We start from the raw sequence: 17,320 nt of genomic DNA on the forward strand, positions 1-17,320 counted from the left end.
TGCTTTTCTCGAGGGATGTGAATGCCAGTCAGCCGGTCGGTCCCCCACTTTGTTCCAGAGTTAAAAGTTAAATATTGGACAGATTACCTATGAAATTGAGTACAGATATTCTTGCTCCCCTCAGGATGACTTGTATCAATTTTGATAATATATAATAACCACATCTAAATATCAAATTTAGGTTACCCCTGCACTGTAATCTCTGGTCACATTAAGCCTTTTAGAATGACCCACATTCAGAAGATCCTTCCTCTGGCATTATAAATTGTGTTGCCTGTTAGTGTCGGTGATATTCAGGAGGCAGTTCAGCACAAGAATAGAAAGCATTTTATCTTTATGCCTGAGCACCGACCAGTGGTCAGTCGGCGAAGGACTTACAATGCTATATAACATAGTACACTATGCTATATAGCAGCTTGTGAGTTTCACCAAGGGATCAAGTCTACTTAGCCTACTTACTTTCTACCACTGTAATGGGAGCTATAATTGAAGCCTCACTCCACTTGCTGTTGTAAGCTATATGTAATCATTTCAAATACTATTAAGTATTTTTTTTAATTTTTAATAGTTTTTTTAATATATGAATGGTTGGATGGATAGTTGATTTGTCCCTCTTTCTTCGTGTTAAGGCATAATGAATTTCCATAAAGTATTTGCCTGTCCGGATGGGGGCAGTAATGCGCCAGTCAACTGTTGGTGAAACGCCGGAAGCTAGAAGAACTGAAGAAGATGAAGTGAGCGAAACTCAAACAATTCAGTTGGTGTTTACTAAGCTTTGACAAGCGTTATAGTGATTTTTCGTTGTTTTCTCGTTGAAAGTTAGCGAATATTATAATACTGTCGACAAACCCACTATAACGTTACGATTATGTCAATGTATAACTACGCCAACCGGATAACGAGAAGATATCTTTAAGCAGTGAGTTAGCATCAGGTTAGCGAGGCTAACGTTACAAATGAGTACCAGCCGGCTTATAACCTCGACAAACGGCAGGTGCAAAGCGTCAGTCAGCCGCAACAAAGAACACCCAGTCCCCAGAGGTGCCAACAAGGTGCTGGCCCAGAGGAACCATGCGGTGGTGGCGGTGGGAGCCTGGGTGGAGGGCGGGCAAGACTTCGTGGAGCACCCGTCTGTGAGTTTGGCATTTAACGCTAATTAGCAAAGCTAGCTGTGAGTCTGACTGTTGCCAGGCTGCTGACAAACCGTTGTCGATGATGACCAGGCAGCCTGCAGGTTTAAGTTTAGCTAAACGTTAACCGGGTGTGGAAGAAGGATTCAGATCTGTTACCTAAGTAAAAGCAGCAATACTCAGCAAGGTGGACATTTACCCAAGTAATATACTTTTTGAGAAGTATTTCCATTTTCATGCTACCTAAACTTCAACTCCCCTAGCTACATTTTACAAGCCAACTTTTTTACTCCTGTACATTTATTTAACAACACTAGTTGCTTTGCAGATTTTGATCATTTATATATAATAATACATAGTGATATATTATTATAAATTAAGTTACCCAGCAGTATTTAAAAATAGTTTAAATTAGCTCCACCTTTATCAGCTGCAATATTAGTGATGCATACACATTAATGCATCACTAATTGTAATCCAATGATGGGCCATTCTGCATAATATAATTATGTTTTGATAGTAATACTTTTGTATGTAACTTAAGTTAGATTTGAATGCAGGGCTTTTACTTGTAACAAAGTATTTTAACTCTGTGGTAGTCACATTAATTTGAGTCCTTATTTTTCCTAAAGTAATCCAAACAGTCTTCCCATGTCTTGGTTCAGGCTCTGGCTCTGCTAACTGAGGAGATCCAGGCAGAGAAGAGGAGGGAGACTGAAGAGAGCCTTCGACGATTTCAAGATGAAGTACGCCATCGTGTGGCACAGCAAGCTCAAGTCAGCAAGAAGAGACAGCAGCCTCCGACAGACTCAGTGGTAAAGATTGATTGATTCATTTTTTTTTTTTCTCCAAATATGTAAAGAACAGAACAGCAGACAAGAAATCAAATCAATAACAGTTCACCTCCTGGGCACTGCCAAGGTGCCCTTGAGCAAGACACAGAACCCCCAATTGCTCGGGGCGCCTTTCCATGGGCAGCTCCCTCACTCTGACATCTCTCCATTAGTGCATGTAGAGGTACTGAGCATGTGTGTGTAATTCAGACTCTGTTGTAATAACAACAGAGTGAAAACATTGGAATCTTCCCTTGCGGGATTAATAAAGTAGTGCATTATTATATTATTATAGTTGCCTGTACTGCCGTTGTCCCTGCCTGATTGACCTTATTCTTGTAAATCTGCGTGTTTACGTCCAGATGAAACCTGAAAGGAGAATCCCACATCAGCAGGATCATGTCTGGACCCAGCATGTGTCCGCTGGCGAGAGGCTGATGTCTGCAGGGGATGCTGCACACCGGAGGCTGACGGAGGGGAGCCCTCAGGAGGTGAGACGGTATTATATTATTAAATAATTGAAGTTAGTTTTGTTTACTGTTTTGGTGTGTGCGCACCTTCCCAAAAACTGTTCTCCACATTAATCAATATCGCAGTATAAACAATATAAAATGGACAAAAGTATATGGACAATTATGCTTTGTTCCAACAAAAAGGAAAGTTTTACCTTTGGTAACAGGTGCTCCTGTTTCCTTTCTCAACATTGTTTATTTATTTAATTTTTTTCGGCCATCTGTAACGCACAACAGTTAATGCACTGATAACAAGCAACATAACATTGTTGCTTTTACTTCCACAAACAAATGAATAGACCAGAAAACAAACAAAACAACAATACTAATAAAATATTTATATATACAAGAAATAAACTGGACTGAAAAGGTGTAGGCTGAAGCCTGAGCTAATTACACCTACCCTTTTTACATTAATTATATTCTTTCATACGAAGAGGAAAGAGTGAAAATGCACCTGAGCACAAAGCCAGGTCCATAAAGAGAGGTTTTTCCCAGTTTGTTGTGAAAGAACTTGACTAGCCCGCACAGAAATCCATCCAAAACCTTTCGGGATGAACTGGAAGACCGACTGTGAACCACTGTGAAAAGGTTGAAGAGTGGAGGCTGTTATAGCAGCAGATTAATGCCCAGGGTTTTAGAGAGACATGATCAACCATTACACATGGCTGCATGTTTTGAGGTCATTCAGAAACAGTGTCTTTATTACACAGCTGGCCCACCAGAGAGCACTGGTGAGAAGTTCAACTGTAAAATGTCCCGCTCAGTACATTTCTTGGTCACAGTTCTTTTAACAACCAAATTTAAGAGGTCTTTACAAAATGTAGGTCTCCTGTCAGGCTCTTATGCTGACTGCGGAGGATCAAAGTCTGCCTGGGGACCAAGACAAACCACCATCTTCTGTCATCCCTTTGTAATGTACAGTCTGCCCTTATTTTCTTCAGTGTGTTGTGCAATGTGTGTGTTTTTTGCTGTTTCCTTGTGTGAGTGATACAATAATGTGACGATGATTAATCTGTAGGAGTTTTTATTTCCATGGTTTTCCAGTCTAGTGGAGGCATGAGGCAGGTCAGACTCAGACTGGCTGCCTGTCGGATGATCCCCCATGGGGAAATGTCGTCAGACCTTCCTGGAGGCAAATGGAATATCTCTTCCAACAGACATGTGAGTGTCTGTGTCTCACATTTGTTCCTCTTTTAAAAACACAGTGGTCCTATACTGTGTGTGTGTGTGTGTTCTCTTTCACATCCAAAGTGTAATAATACAGATTTTCCCCTGCACCCAACAGAAACCTGGATCTCACGTGCTGAGAGCAGAGCAGGAGGAGGCTGTTCAGGAAGAAGAGGAGGAGGAAGAGGGGGATGATCATCTCTTCACCAGTCAACATAAATGTCCCCTCGTTCAGCAGAAGGTTAATACCTATGGTGCAGCAGTTTCACGTTTAATTTTTTATTTTTTTATAAATTAATTTAGGATGCAGGATATGCAGACCTTTACCAATATCCTATAACAACATCCTACAGTTATTTCCATGGCTGATAGTTTTCATTTTATTGCAGTTTCACTGTATCAAGTAGGGATGTAACAAATACAATACATTATTCGGTTATGAACAGAAAGTGTTCTGAACAGATGCAAACATCCATGCTTGATCAGTAATACAAAGCTTTGTCTTGAGCTGTCACCTGACACGGTTTGCCTCAAACACACCGAAGACCTCCTCAGAGTCATAATTCAGTCAAATATGAACACAGACATCATGCTGTACGCATACAGCTAGGATCAGAAAAACTCACTTTTTCCACTGGTATCAGTGTTGAAATCCTTTATACATTCATAAATCTGCTTGGAAATCCAACAAAAAGGTGCTTATTATAACTTCAGATTTTGCCACATAATCATCAGATTCAGATTTTTCAAAAGTCAATCTAGCAATTGACGAGGCATGCAGCTAAAAACGCAGGGTGACTTGAAGCAGATTTGCCAAAACGTAAACAAATACAGGCTAAAAAAACACTGCGATGTAGATAAAAGTTTGACATTTCGATTTGTTTGTGATGTGATCCTCTCAAAAGCTAAACGCTCTGTTTACGGCAAACATAGCATTTAGTATGGCCAAATAATTAACTTTGGTCTCATCGTACCATATCATAAGCCTGGATTGACCAGATGCCACGTGAGTTATTAAGAGTAGCTGTGTCCCAGTTCCGGGGGAAGATGGGTCCTTCCTCTCCAAATGAGACAGTCCAGCATCACAAGACCTAAAACGTGTCTTCAGGTGGCTCTCGTCAAATCATAAACCCAAATAGTTCAAACTTTATGGCCTTAAACAGCTGACCGAGTGTAATTACAAGTGTGAAACAAGGGTCACACTTTATGACACATCACATGATGGAAGTGTACAAGGTTAGTGGTAAATTATTCCTATAACTTCCATTTCCCTGTAATGCTTTGTGATTCATTACATGTCCAGGATACTAACATGAACAACCACCCTAAATAGTGCAGTTTATGCCTAGTTTGATTTATCTACGCCCTGCTGCAGCTGAAGCATTTCAACAGTTAAAAGGATAAGGCTGCTAATATTCTATATTTGTGTTGTTTTGAAATGAACTAAACCAGCAACGTGTTAGTCCTTCTCTTCATACTTTCTAACTGCATCACTCCAAGCACATTGGTTCCCACCGAAGATATAAATCGTTTAAAACGGTGTACGCATATATTGTTACATTTTGTTAGTACTGTATATTGTAGTTTTTTGTAAACATTACTCAAACATGAGGAAATATTGTGTTTGTTGGCAATGATTCTCAGTCAGGAGTTAGAGTATTTGTGTGTGTGTGTGTGTGTGTGTGTGTGTGTGTGTGTGTGTGTGTGTGTGTGTGTGTGTGTGTGTGTGTGTGTGTGTGTGTGTGTGTGTGTGTGTGTGTCTTAATAGTAATGAAGAACATGTCACCCGGTGCAACGGTGTGGCTCATTGGTGTTTATTGACAACAATTAGAGCTCTATGTCACAGAGGAAGTATATGCGCATATCAGGCTTTGAATAAACACATGATACTTGTTTGAGGAATCAGTTCTTTTATAGGATTTGTTGACATAAGATATAACAAAAATATAGACTATCACCAGACAGAAGTGGGGAGCTTGAAGAGAAAATATGTTGTTATCTGACTGTGTATATGTTTCAGGTTAGTGGACCTGTGTTGTGGGATTCTGACAAATCACAGCCTGGTCCTGGTTTCAAGTCCAACCTCAGAGCCCCCCCGGTACTGTGGCCTCTGACTGACCAAGAAGAACTGAAAAGACAGGTATACATCAGACGTGTGCATGGACCTTTGACTTTAATTGTCCTGTCAGGACCAAATGTTACCGTAAGCACGTCTCTCTCTGCAGCGTCAGTCTCAGTTCCTGGTGCACCGCCGTCAGTACATGAACATTGAGAGAGAGCAAGTGAAGGAGAACAAACAGAACAGGAAACACCTGAAGAGGACGGCAAGGTGACAAGACTTCTATTTTATTCTGCCTCACTTCCTCTTATTGGTGCAATTAAAGTGATTCTACACCCGAAATCTGTCTTTAGAGTATCAAACAATCTGTAGCTTCGAAAGATGGCTGTTAAATGTTTGTTATGAAAAACCTCATTGATTGATTGAAACCTCAAACCTTGATTTCAAGTATGTTTAAGTCCTTTTATAATTCACAAAAGCTTGGTGTAAAACATTCAGACTAATTAAAATACTCGCAAATGACTGTAAAGTACTTGTGGTTTTTAAGCCTGGGTCTCCTCTCATATGTACCCTGTCTTCACTGAAGGATCAAAGCTGAAAAAGAACAGATTCGTTTGGAGGAAGAGAGAAAGTTGGAGAGAGTCCGGCAGCTCGCGGAGGCCAGACAAAGGCTAGAGGAGAGAGAGCTGCTGATTCTGGAGCGACTGAAGCTTGAGGAGGAGGAGAGAGCTGTGGAGCTGCAGAGGAGAAAAAGAGAGGAGAAAGGGAAAGTGACTGCAAGGTAATTAACGTAGTAATTTGCCAAAGCTTAAAGGGGAACTATGCAGGTTTTTTTTAGCTTAAATTACCTTACCTGAACAGCTTCGGAGTCATTGGAATGGTTCTATGACTTATGTCGAGTTGAATGGTGGTCGTCTCGCTCCCCCCTAGCGCCTGTGAGCGGAAAAACCACCCTTGCAACTTTAGGCTGATGAGCCGCTGTCCTCAGCATCAGGGAGTATCGCGTGATGTCAGGTTTCGCGATGTAACGAATTGCTTCACGACACTGCACACATACGCCCATTCAGGAACCGGCTAACAAGGTAGCGATGGAGTTTTTCACACTATCGTCAAGGCTGAGCCGGCAAAAAAGAAGCAGAAAGCTAGGAAAGCATTATCGGAGGAACGGAGAAAGAGAAAACAGTAGGCTGACCGAGCGAGGAGTCAAAGACGAGTAAACATCGGAGCTGCCAAATATCTATTCCGAAGCTGTAGGGGGAGCTCTATAGAGAAACCTGCGAGCAAAAAGCAAGAAAACAGCAAAGAAATGGCCAAAACTGCATAGCGCCCCTTTTAAAGGGGAACTCCGATTTTACACATCAAAGTGTGTTTACAGGGGAGTACAACTGCATATGTGAAAAAAAGTTGTGTGTAGCATTTTGTGGCTCCAGAGAAAGCTGGGAGAAGTCTGATAAAACCGCCTTCTAAGAAACGAATGAACACATCTCTGGTAAACACAAGCTTTAAAGTGATTTTAAAGCTTTAGTGCGTCACTTTCTGATAATAATAAACATCCGTTACATTCAAGCCACTGCCAAATGAGTTGCTACAAACTTAATTAAGACTATCAGCTCCACACAACTCTCTCTGTAGTTCTCAGTATGACTGTGTTCAGAAGATTGTTGTCTGGTGACTTTCCCGCGCAGAAGCTCAAGTGAAGATAATGACCTTTTCTAAAGAGTCCATCATTTTTTTTTAATCCTCTGTCTTCCTTGGCTACTAGCAACTGTGTGGAGGATGGGGCGCGTGCACGATCACGTAAAGGCCATTTTATAGTTGTGCATAGAATCGACGGCGCATGGTCCGGAGCCTGACGTGCACCTCTTGGAAAATGTAACTACACGTTGCTCTGCTGTGGCTGGGTAGTGTTGCATTTCCCGACTCATTTCCTGGTTCTTCTTCTCCATAAACATGAAATCAAGGAGATGGTTAACTTTTCCTCCTACAGATTTCCCACCGTGGTCAGAAAGAACAGGGGAGACACTTTGTTTCTCTCACTATGACTCTAGAGTCAGTACTCTCTTCTCCCTTGCTCACACACACACACGCACATGCCGGCTCGACGCACACACTTACGTAGGCTTCGGTGAAAGTTCTGCGTGGAGCCTACGCAGAACTGCAAAACAGCCTTAAGGCTTGTATCATGGGGATGCGCTGATAGTTTTGTTGTCATTACTTAGAATTCCTCATGGGGGGCGACAGAGACTACGCACTATAGCTTTAAATGATTCTTTGTAGAGTAACTCAGTCAACAAAATCATATGAGTGTTAGTCGACTAACAATTTCTGTATTCGAGGACAGCCCTATACAGTTCAGTAAAGTGGACTATGGACCACCAGCTGGACCAAATGAAGTGAACTACATGTGCACCCTAAATAAAAGTGTACGTGGCTCTGTGAAGCTGATCACCAGGCTGATTGTAACTCTCCAGGTTCATTGAGGCTCTGAGAGCTCAGATGAAGGAGCGACTGTCTCAGGAGAGGCTGGAGCCGCCTCCTCTCTGTTGCTGTGCATCCTCTTTCTGGGACTCCCACCCCGACACCTGTGCTAACAACTGTGTCTTCCACAACAATCCCAAAGGTACGCACTGCACACCTGCCTCACACACCACCACCACTGAGCTTTAATAGAACTACACATGAAAACATTCAAAGCACTGACAGTCATTTGTCTACTCCACAGCGTATGCCAAGGCGTTACATTCAACAATGTTGAGTTTGGAGTTACAGTAAAGGATGCTGATGAACTGAAACAGACTCCTTACAGGCCAACATTGATATTATTTTTTATCTCCAGACGGAAATATCTCAACAGATATCAAATGGATTGCCGTGGCATTTTGTCCAGGCATTCGTGTTTTCCACAAGATGAAGCCAACTGACTTTGATGATCCTTGACTTTTCATCCACTGATATCACAAGACCCAATATCTCAACATCTACGAGACGGATTGGCGCAGAATTTTGTCCAGACATCATTGGCTCTTAGATGATGTATCCTATAGACTTTTCCTCTTAGTGCTATCATCAGGTCCTGCAAAAGAGAGGCTGCATCTCAGTGAACCTTTCCCAAAAAAATAAAATACAATACAAAAAGGTCAAATTGTCACTTTGTCAAGTTATACATATACATACACCACAAGTTTGCCTCAAGGGGTCTTTACGATCTGTACAACATACAACACCCTCTGTCTTTTGACCCTTTGACTAAGCGGGAAAAAAAAAATCCCCCACTTTTAACCAAATTATCCCTTTAATGTTTCCATCACTTTAAAGTTGTAGTTGGTAAAGTTAGAGCTTATTTCAACCACGTTATTGTTGGCTGGGTGATTTAACCTTTAATAATATATCATTGTGTATTTCTGGATTTGCATTTTATATTAATAATTCAAATCTAGAAAGTAACTTAAGCTATGAAATAAATGTGAAAAATACAATATTTGACTCTGAAATGTACTAGAATATAAGTATAAATAGAGCTGGGTGAAATGGAAAAAATCTAATATCACGATATTGTTGACCAAATACCTCTATCGATATTGTAGGGTTGACAAGTGGTGCTTACAAAAAAATATTTACACAATGAGATTTTTGATAAATAATCATCATTAATGTAGATATAATGACTAAGTGGGTAAAGGGAAATAATAGAAAAGCTAGAACAGTCTGGTAAGTTCAAAAAAATGACATCATTTCACTGTAATGCAGCCATTAAAACCAGGGACAGATAACCTTGTGTCATATTACGATATTACAATATCCAAAATCTAAGACGATATCCTGTCTCATATCACGATGTCGATATATCAATATATTGCTCAGCCCTAAGTATAAGTAGCATAAAATGGAAATACTCAATTAAAGTACAAGTATCTCGAAATTTTGCAGTACTTGAGTAAATGCACTTAGTTGCATATCACCACAGCCTGTTTTTCTCATTTCTTATTCCACATCAATAATCATCTTGCCATCCCTATTGCGACCTTTGAGAAGGGGTCCCGACCGGGTCCCGACCCTCATGTTGGGAACCTCTCGCAGCTCTCAGCTGCTTCCTGTTTGCCGTGACGTCAGCTAAGGATGATCACGTGGCCGCCGGGGCTCCGTCTGGAAAATCTTATGGAATTACACATTTAGGCTAATAATAATCCTTTTTATTTCAATCATAACGGACGCCTTTTTTTGAAGTTCTACAGCAGCACAGATGTAGGCTGGCTCTCCGGACCCGGTGCGTAATATAAACTCTCAGTATGGAGAACTGCTGGATGTTTACGGACTGTGTCTCCCACCACGAAGCTGCATGGCTACTGCTCTATTCCTTTAGTTAGCAGCTGGGGTCTACTTTGAACCGGTAACTAACGTTTGCTAGTACAAAACCAGTAAGTGTTTTTTCCCCAAGGCTAGCTATCTCTCTTACCCGCATTGTGCCTTTACTACCCGTTAATAAAGCCGGTAAATTGGCTACAAACGGTGCCTTTAATTGTCCGATAATATCACGCCGAGGACATGCCTGGAATCTAAGTATTTTTAAAGTTTGACGCAAGTTTTCATCCAAAAAAAAAAATGAAGTCGCCCCTGGCTCCTGGCATACGATTTACCACGTCTTTCTCTCGAGATAGCTGGTAAGTTTCCATGATCATCCATGCCTATTGTTCTCCACAAACTAACCCATTACAGCCGTTGGTCTGTGTGTGTATGTGCGTGTGTGTTATCTCCCCTGTTGTAAATGATTGTCTTAACCGCATCGATAAACACACATTCTGTGAATTTGTAATGCGGGCTATTAACCCAGGGTTCACTATATAAATACATAATTTTCTATATCCTACTACCTTACAAACTCATTACTACTGCTGGTTTTTATTGGGCTATGTGCGCCAGGTACGTTTCAGTTTCGATGAGACTATCAACAGCCACGCCAAATCGATTTGGTAAAAGACAAGGGGCATTTTATTTTAATAACCTCTCAGTTTCAGTCACTTCACACTGTGGGGGTATTCATTACTGTTTTTGTGCCGATTATCCAGCAATCAAGTCCCTCATGGTTCAGCACTTTAGTAAAAAAGAAGCCCATTCTTCACAAACTAATGAAAAAAAAAAAAAAAAAAAAAGTAGGACTAATTATGTCCAAATAATTACTTTGTATCTTCTAACTTTGATTTACTAAGTCTGAATAATAAGACAGTGTTATACTATGAGATAATCACAGCAGGTCTGCAACCAATAATTATTTGCATGATCACATCATAAGGGCCCAAGGGGATGCCTGCCAAAAAAAAAAAGAAATTGACCATCAAAAACGCAAATATTTTTTAATTGACCATAATGTAAGACTGGAAAAAGCATAGAATCCACACATTTGAGAAACTGAAACCATCAGATGTTTGCATTTGATGTGTGCTTGCAAATTGACTGATCAATTATAAAACAGTTCCTGCTCTGTTATGAGAATCCCAAGTAAATGTTGTACCTGTACACATTTACGCACTTCTTATTCATTTGTAAGCATTTCCGGCAGGCTGTCTGTTGCAAAATCCTTCAGTGTAATGAATAATTCATGTTAATTGAAACTCTTTCTTAACAATGCCATGCCATCTTTCAAGTATATGTGATAAAAACATAATGAGGAGCTAAAGGAGCGACATTGTTGAGTCACTACGCTAGGATGTGCTATAAACACTGATGTACCTGTCGGTTAGGTACACCTGTTTCATCTAATGCAAACAAATGCAGCAGCCCTGCAATGAATCCTGTCTTTGTGAAGTCTACAATGTTCAGTTTTTGCTGACAGTGTCAGGCAGTGGTTGAAGAAGTACTTGGGTCCTTCACTTAAGTAAAGTAGCAATACAACAATGGAAATAATACTCCAATACAAATTCAAGTCTTCATTCAAAATACACTTAAGTACAAGTACATAAGTATTTTAGGAATAATAATTATTAGGACTTTTCTCTAGCCTTTCTTTTTTTCTTTGTGAAATATTGGGTAATAATTAAAGGTATATGGACCACTGGTTTAATCTTTAACAGTGTTTTGTATTTTTTTTTTTTTTTTTTTTTACTTTAAAATCTTAAATTGTAAATTAACTATAGCTGTAAGATAAATGTAGTGGAGTAAAAAAAGTACATTATTCCCCTCTCAAATGTAGTGGATAGAATAAAGTAGTAGTAATAATTCAATGGGAATACTCTAAGTAAGGATTACAAAACGTAAGTACATCTACTGTACTTAGTTACTTTCCACCACTGGTGTCAGATCTGTCAAAACTTGATATGTTTCTAATATTTTATCATAGTTTGCTAGCATTAGAAATATGTTATAACACACTCCTCATGGGCTGAGATCAGGTGTGTGGTTTAGGGATAATCATTTTACTATTTTTATTATTTTGCTGATATTTGACTAATAAATAAGTTACTCACTCTCTGATACCCACCAGTATAAACACAGTTGATCCATAACATGCTGGCAGCAGTTTGCTCATGTTTCTGTGTCAATAGAAAGGTTTTAACATAAAAATATATCTTTTTTTTTTTTTTTTTTTTCTTCTTCTTACAGTATTTTTTATGTGTAAAAACTCTTGTTTTATGACCTCAAAGTCAAGTAAAATATTCTCCTTTCAAAATGTACACATTGAAGAAGATTAAATGCTTAATTGCCAGTATTGTAATTAGTTATAACATTACTATAATTAATACCTATTGTGCCACCACATCTTTATTCTTTCATCTCTCTTGTTCAGGTATCGCGGTTACATTCTTCTCCTCACCTTCCTCTTCTACACGGCCTACCATCTGTCACGGAAACCTATCAGCATTGTTAAGGTGACTGGGACAATTCTACTCCTTTTCAGCTACAGGGTTTTTGCAGGAACTTGACACGTGTGGGTCAAGGGTCAAATGCTGCCTGTAAGATATTCTCTGGAGCTCCTTCATATCAGTTTTGAAAACGTGAAATCCAGTTAGCCTCAAGAGAATTTGAGCTTATGCACAAGACTTCACCCTCTTAAAGAAACAATAGGATTAGAAAGGAGATAAATGAATGGAGGAAAACAACGAACAACAGAATTTCTTATACAGAGTTAGAAAAATAGCTTTATCTCAATCGCGCCCATCCAAGCTATTTGTTATCTCTCAAGGTTAAATTGAACAATCCTCTAGCACATATTCCTGGAATGAAAACCTCAGACGGCAACATTTCTACAGAGGCGAGCGGCAGCAGTAAACAATCACTTTGAATAATTTTATGACAATCTTAGCAGATAATTGTTTAGCTTCAGTCTTGAGGGTTTGTTTTGTTCTGTTTTTTTGTTGTTGTTTTTGCACCCGTTCTCTATAACACTTGGCTCTGTTTAATATGTAAATATGCCTTTTTGTCACAATTAGATCCCTAACTCTTAGACATGCTGCACACAAAAAAAGCATAAATCCCTGTTTGAATGCTCTGCACACAGAAAAGCTAACAGTCAATGTTCTTGACCCCTATACGTCTCTCCTTATCCATAATGATTCAACAGATTTTTCAGACATGCTTTTGGTATAAAATGCACTATAAATCCTTTAGATGCTGAAAGAGCATTTGCTTGCTTCGATTCTTTATGTATTTTAATAAATGGTCAAAAACATGCAGCAGCTATGGTATAGATTACGGTCCTTTAACGCTACTGACAGATTATTTGCAGTAAAAGTGGACACATTTAATATCATGAAAGGCATATACAATAAAAAAGACTCATTTGTCTGCACTCACAAGGTCCTACAACCCCTGTATGATACCAATATCTAAACCCATGTAGTGCCGTATTCTACTGTGTCTGCGAGAGTTTTATCTGGGTCGTTTCAACTGTTTTTCTGTCTGATTTTCAGAGTGAGCTTCACAGAAACTGTTCCACAGTCATTCGGCCAGTAGACTTTAACGTAACTGATAATGCTACGTGGTGCGACTGGGAGCCCTTTGGTAAGTTCTTTACTTTTTTGTTTCTGTAAACTAAAGAGTAGATATTGCAAAGTAGCACTGGGAAATGTATATTGTTATATGTGATCCTCAACATATAGCCACATTATGGATATTAAGGTGTCATAAGGTACAGTTTTAGAATCCTTTTCATTTAGGCACGGGCTGTTCTCCCCTCATGGCAGGGTTCATTTACTGGTTGAAGACCCTGGCTCAGTCATGCGTTTCACCAAACACAAGTGGCCGTGTTGGGTGGGAAGCTCCTGAGGGCTCTTTGTGCTGTACAAATCCTACTAGTTTATAAAATATCTAGAATTATAAATGGTTATACTGTATGGAGAAAGCTAATAGTTTCATCTGTGTTGTCCCTCTAGACCAGGACAACTATAAGACGCTGTTTGGGGTCTTGGATAACTCCTTCCTGGTTGCCTATGCCATCGGCATGTTTTTCAGGTTTGTATGTGCTGTTGCCTGCGGACCTTATGTTTTTGTCTCTAAGTGTGTGTATGTATGTGTGTGTGTGCGTGTGTGAGTGCGCTTTATTGAGTCATAATCTTTCTTCTTGTGTTGACAGTGGGATGTTTGGAGAGCGCCTCCCTCTGCGTTACTACCTGAGTTTTGGTATGCTGGGGAGTGGATTGTTCACATGTCTGTTCGGCCTCGGCTTCTACTGGAACATCCACTCGTTAGGGTACTACGCCTTCATCCAGGTAAAGACACAAAATCACATTATATAAAATTATACACTTTCTTTTGTACCTTTTGTAAACATAGACTACCCCCACAACCTTTTCCTTGGTGCCGTCATCAGAACAGAATTTCCACATTAACACAACAAATTGCCAAATCTAACTGTTAGATTGACGTGAAGTTACCCTGTAATTTTGGCAACTCCATGACCCTGCCACTTTGTGCTAGCTACAACGGGACCTACAAACAGCAAAATTGTCACTTTAATACATTTAGCAGAATAAGCTTGCACGTGCTAATCGTGGAGCAGTAGTTGGAATGGTTTCAGGGTGAAGTTACTTTGTAGAAAACTTGGCGAACAACAGCTGGGAACTGTGTACAGCTTTACTGTAGTCCCAGTTTTGGTGATACCACGCCTCTGTAGAGACCAACAGCTGTGCTCATTGACCCTATCTGACAACGTACATTTATACCTTAACGTGACAGTCTGCGTGGATGGATAACGGTTGTTACAGCACATAACTCAGCCTTAAAACCATTTTAAAATTGACATCTTTACAATTTTAGTTGCAAAGTGAATATTTCCCAAAATGCTCAAACTATTCCTTTTAACTATTTGTTTGTGTAACAAAAGATCTGCCTATCAATTTGAGAGCAGGTTTACGTCCTGTTTTCTGTTTTTCTATTGTGGTACAACTCTTTTGTTTACATTTTCAAAAATTTACCTTCAAAGCCTTGCCCAGTTACATTTGGTCAGGCAGAACTACTTCATGCAACAAACTCCCATTTTGGGAGAAAGGGAACTACAGAGATCAGATGAGCTGTTTATTGCTGACTCACCACCAAACGTACACCAACACATGCACACGCATGCTGGGTTTCATTGGTTGCTGGACTCATAGGGAAATGAATGTTGGTCTCACTGTGGACTCAGTACAAGTGAATTCAGAGTCAGAAGAGTTTTGTCTCACTTCAGTCTTTTTTAAAAAGTTCCTTAAAGCAGTAATAACCACACACAAATGCTGGAAATGAAACTGGTATGGGAATCAAGCTCAGACCTCTCACCCTGCACAATCAGATTTTAGTCTTGTAAGACTTGGATTACCTCAGAAACAAGTGAAGACACCAGTTTCGTGTACAGGCTACTTTCCCTTCCCGCGTATTAATTAAGGCTGCAAATATTTTTTTCCTGTTTACTTGTTTAGTCTCTCAAATGTAAAAAAAAAAACATAGTTAAACAAGGCTGTCATAATTGGCCAGAGCCCAAGGTGATGTCTTCAAATAGCTTGTTTTGTCTCAACAGTCCAAACCCAGCAATTAACCAACGCTATAAAACAAAAGAGATTTGAGAAGCTGAAACCAGAGAACGTTTGATGTTTATGCGGTTAAATAAATAAGTCTATTCCATAGTTTGTAGCTCAAGAAAGCAATGCTGTGTTCTAGCTCAGATGTGTCAGATGAGCCTCACATGATCACATGACCCTACTCTGGAGTCAAATTCCACAAGTACTTTCAACAACCTGTGGGGAACTATAATTAGAAATATAACTCATGGTATAGATAATAATACACCTATTAATCAATACATTTTAAAGACCTACATGAAGCAATCAAGAAATCATAGATTTATTGTATTGATTGACAACCCTTTTACCCCGTTACAGGTTACGACTGGGAGCTGTGGGTCAGTACAGACCGTATTTATCATCTCTTTCCTTTACATATGTAGAGATCTCATGGGGGCTTAGTCAGGCTTTCCTCTCACACACACACACACACACACACACACACACACACACACACACACACACACACACACACTCACACATCACAGGACTCACGGCTGCGTCATGTGACTGCAGTGTGACTGTGTCTGGGCTTAATGTAGGTTTGGTGTGTAAATGTAAAGACTCACTGCTCACTAGGGGTGTGAATCCTCACCGGTCTCACGATTCCATTCGATTCAATGTGGATTATCCCGTCAATGATTCGAATCGATTCGATATCACGGTGCGTCACCTCCTCGATAGTATTATATATTGCTACACGTGGTTTTCATAAACAAATTCAAGCAGTCAGATATATGAACTCCCTTTTTTATTGTATCTGCTCTTAAAAAAAGACACTTCCTTAATGTAGCGTAGTCTGAACACAACAGACAAAAGGCAAAAACAAAAAAAAGCAGCAAACAGAAAATCAACAACTATCATCATTAGGCAATAATCGATTATGGTCTGTCACTGCATCGATGCAGAATCGTCCAGGTCCGCATTTTTTTTATTTTTTTAAAGTATGCTTGTACCAGCGTTAAAAGGCTTTGATGCAGTATGTTAACACAGGCTGGTTTCTCCCTCTGTTTGCTTCCTTCTGCAGGTCATGAACGGGCTAATGCAGACCACCGGTTGGCCTGCAGTGGTGGCATGTGTTGGCAACTGGTTTGGAAAGGGGAAGTGAGTACTGCACGATGTGCACTGCAGTGTAGTCCTGCTGACGATGCAACATTAGATGCTTTTTTTGTAGCTCGCTGACTCACGCATCCTCATTTGTCACTTTTTGACAGCACAGTGAGAACTGGGTTTGATTTATCTCAGACAAGCATCAAATCCACACCATAAATCTGAAATATACACTACTGTTCAAAGGTTTGGTATCTCCTGCCATAAAAGCTTGATTTTCCCCAGTCAGATGTCTGAGAGGGCTACGCTTTATATCTGACTGGCCGTTGAAGCTTTTAGGTTGTAGAAAGTCCTCTTTACAAATAGATTATTTAATTTTGTACATGGAGAACAAATCACTGTACAATGGTTCAACCAGACTAACAACTGAAAGGGCAGAAAGAGACAAAGATCCCTCTGAGCAACAGTTGAATAAGAAGAGAAGAAACCAGCAGTTATTGGTAAAAGAAACAGGAAGCTTAGCATCAAAATGAGTGCAGAT

General features: G+C 39.9%; 2 protein-coding genes across 6 annotated transcripts in view; both read left to right on the forward strand.

The window, feature by feature from the left end:
* The first annotated feature begins 672 nt into the window (after window positions 1-672).
* Window positions 673-8,841, forward strand: ccdc15 (coiled-coil domain containing 15). 5 transcript variants are annotated; one of them, XM_028596516.1, is made up of 10 exons: window positions 673-1,133; window positions 1,775-1,945; window positions 2,326-2,454; window positions 3,523-3,639; window positions 3,764-3,886; window positions 5,666-5,785; window positions 5,871-5,974; window positions 6,291-6,485; window positions 8,176-8,324; window positions 8,541-8,841. In XM_028596516.1, exons 1-10 carry the CDS (start codon window positions 957-959, stop codon window positions 8,639-8,641), a joined length of 1,386 nt encoding a protein of 461 aa, XP_028452317.1. In that variant the 5' UTR covers window positions 673-956; the 3' UTR covers window positions 8,642-8,841. The 5 variants fall into 5 exon arrangements, with proteins under 5 accessions (XP_028452317.1, XP_028452318.1, XP_028452321.1 ...); XM_028596517.1 differs by having other exon boundaries at window positions 1,796-1,945; XM_028596520.1 differs by having other exon boundaries at window positions 673-734; window positions 1,796-1,945.
* Window positions 8,842-9,784: 943 nt separating this feature from the next.
* Window positions 9,785-17,320, forward strand: part of slc37a2 (solute carrier family 37 member 2) — a 17,648-nt gene continuing 10,112 nt past the window's right edge. The window contains exons 1-6 of the mRNA XM_028596378.1: window positions 9,785-10,362; window positions 12,483-12,564; window positions 13,606-13,696; window positions 14,068-14,146; window positions 14,268-14,403; window positions 16,757-16,833. Coding sequence (XP_028452179.1) covers window positions 10,304-10,362; window positions 12,483-12,564; window positions 13,606-13,696; window positions 14,068-14,146; window positions 14,268-14,403; window positions 16,757-16,833 — 524 coding nt within the window. The 5' untranslated portion in view covers window positions 9,785-10,303. The remainder of the gene's footprint in view (window positions 10,363-12,482; window positions 12,565-13,605; window positions 13,697-14,067; window positions 14,147-14,267; window positions 14,404-16,756; window positions 16,834-17,320) is intronic.

This window comes from Perca flavescens, chromosome 13, assembly GCF_004354835.1.
Source record: "Perca flavescens isolate YP-PL-M2 chromosome 13, PFLA_1.0, whole genome shotgun sequence".
Lineage (NCBI taxonomy): Eukaryota > Metazoa > Chordata > Actinopteri > Perciformes > Percidae > Perca > Perca flavescens.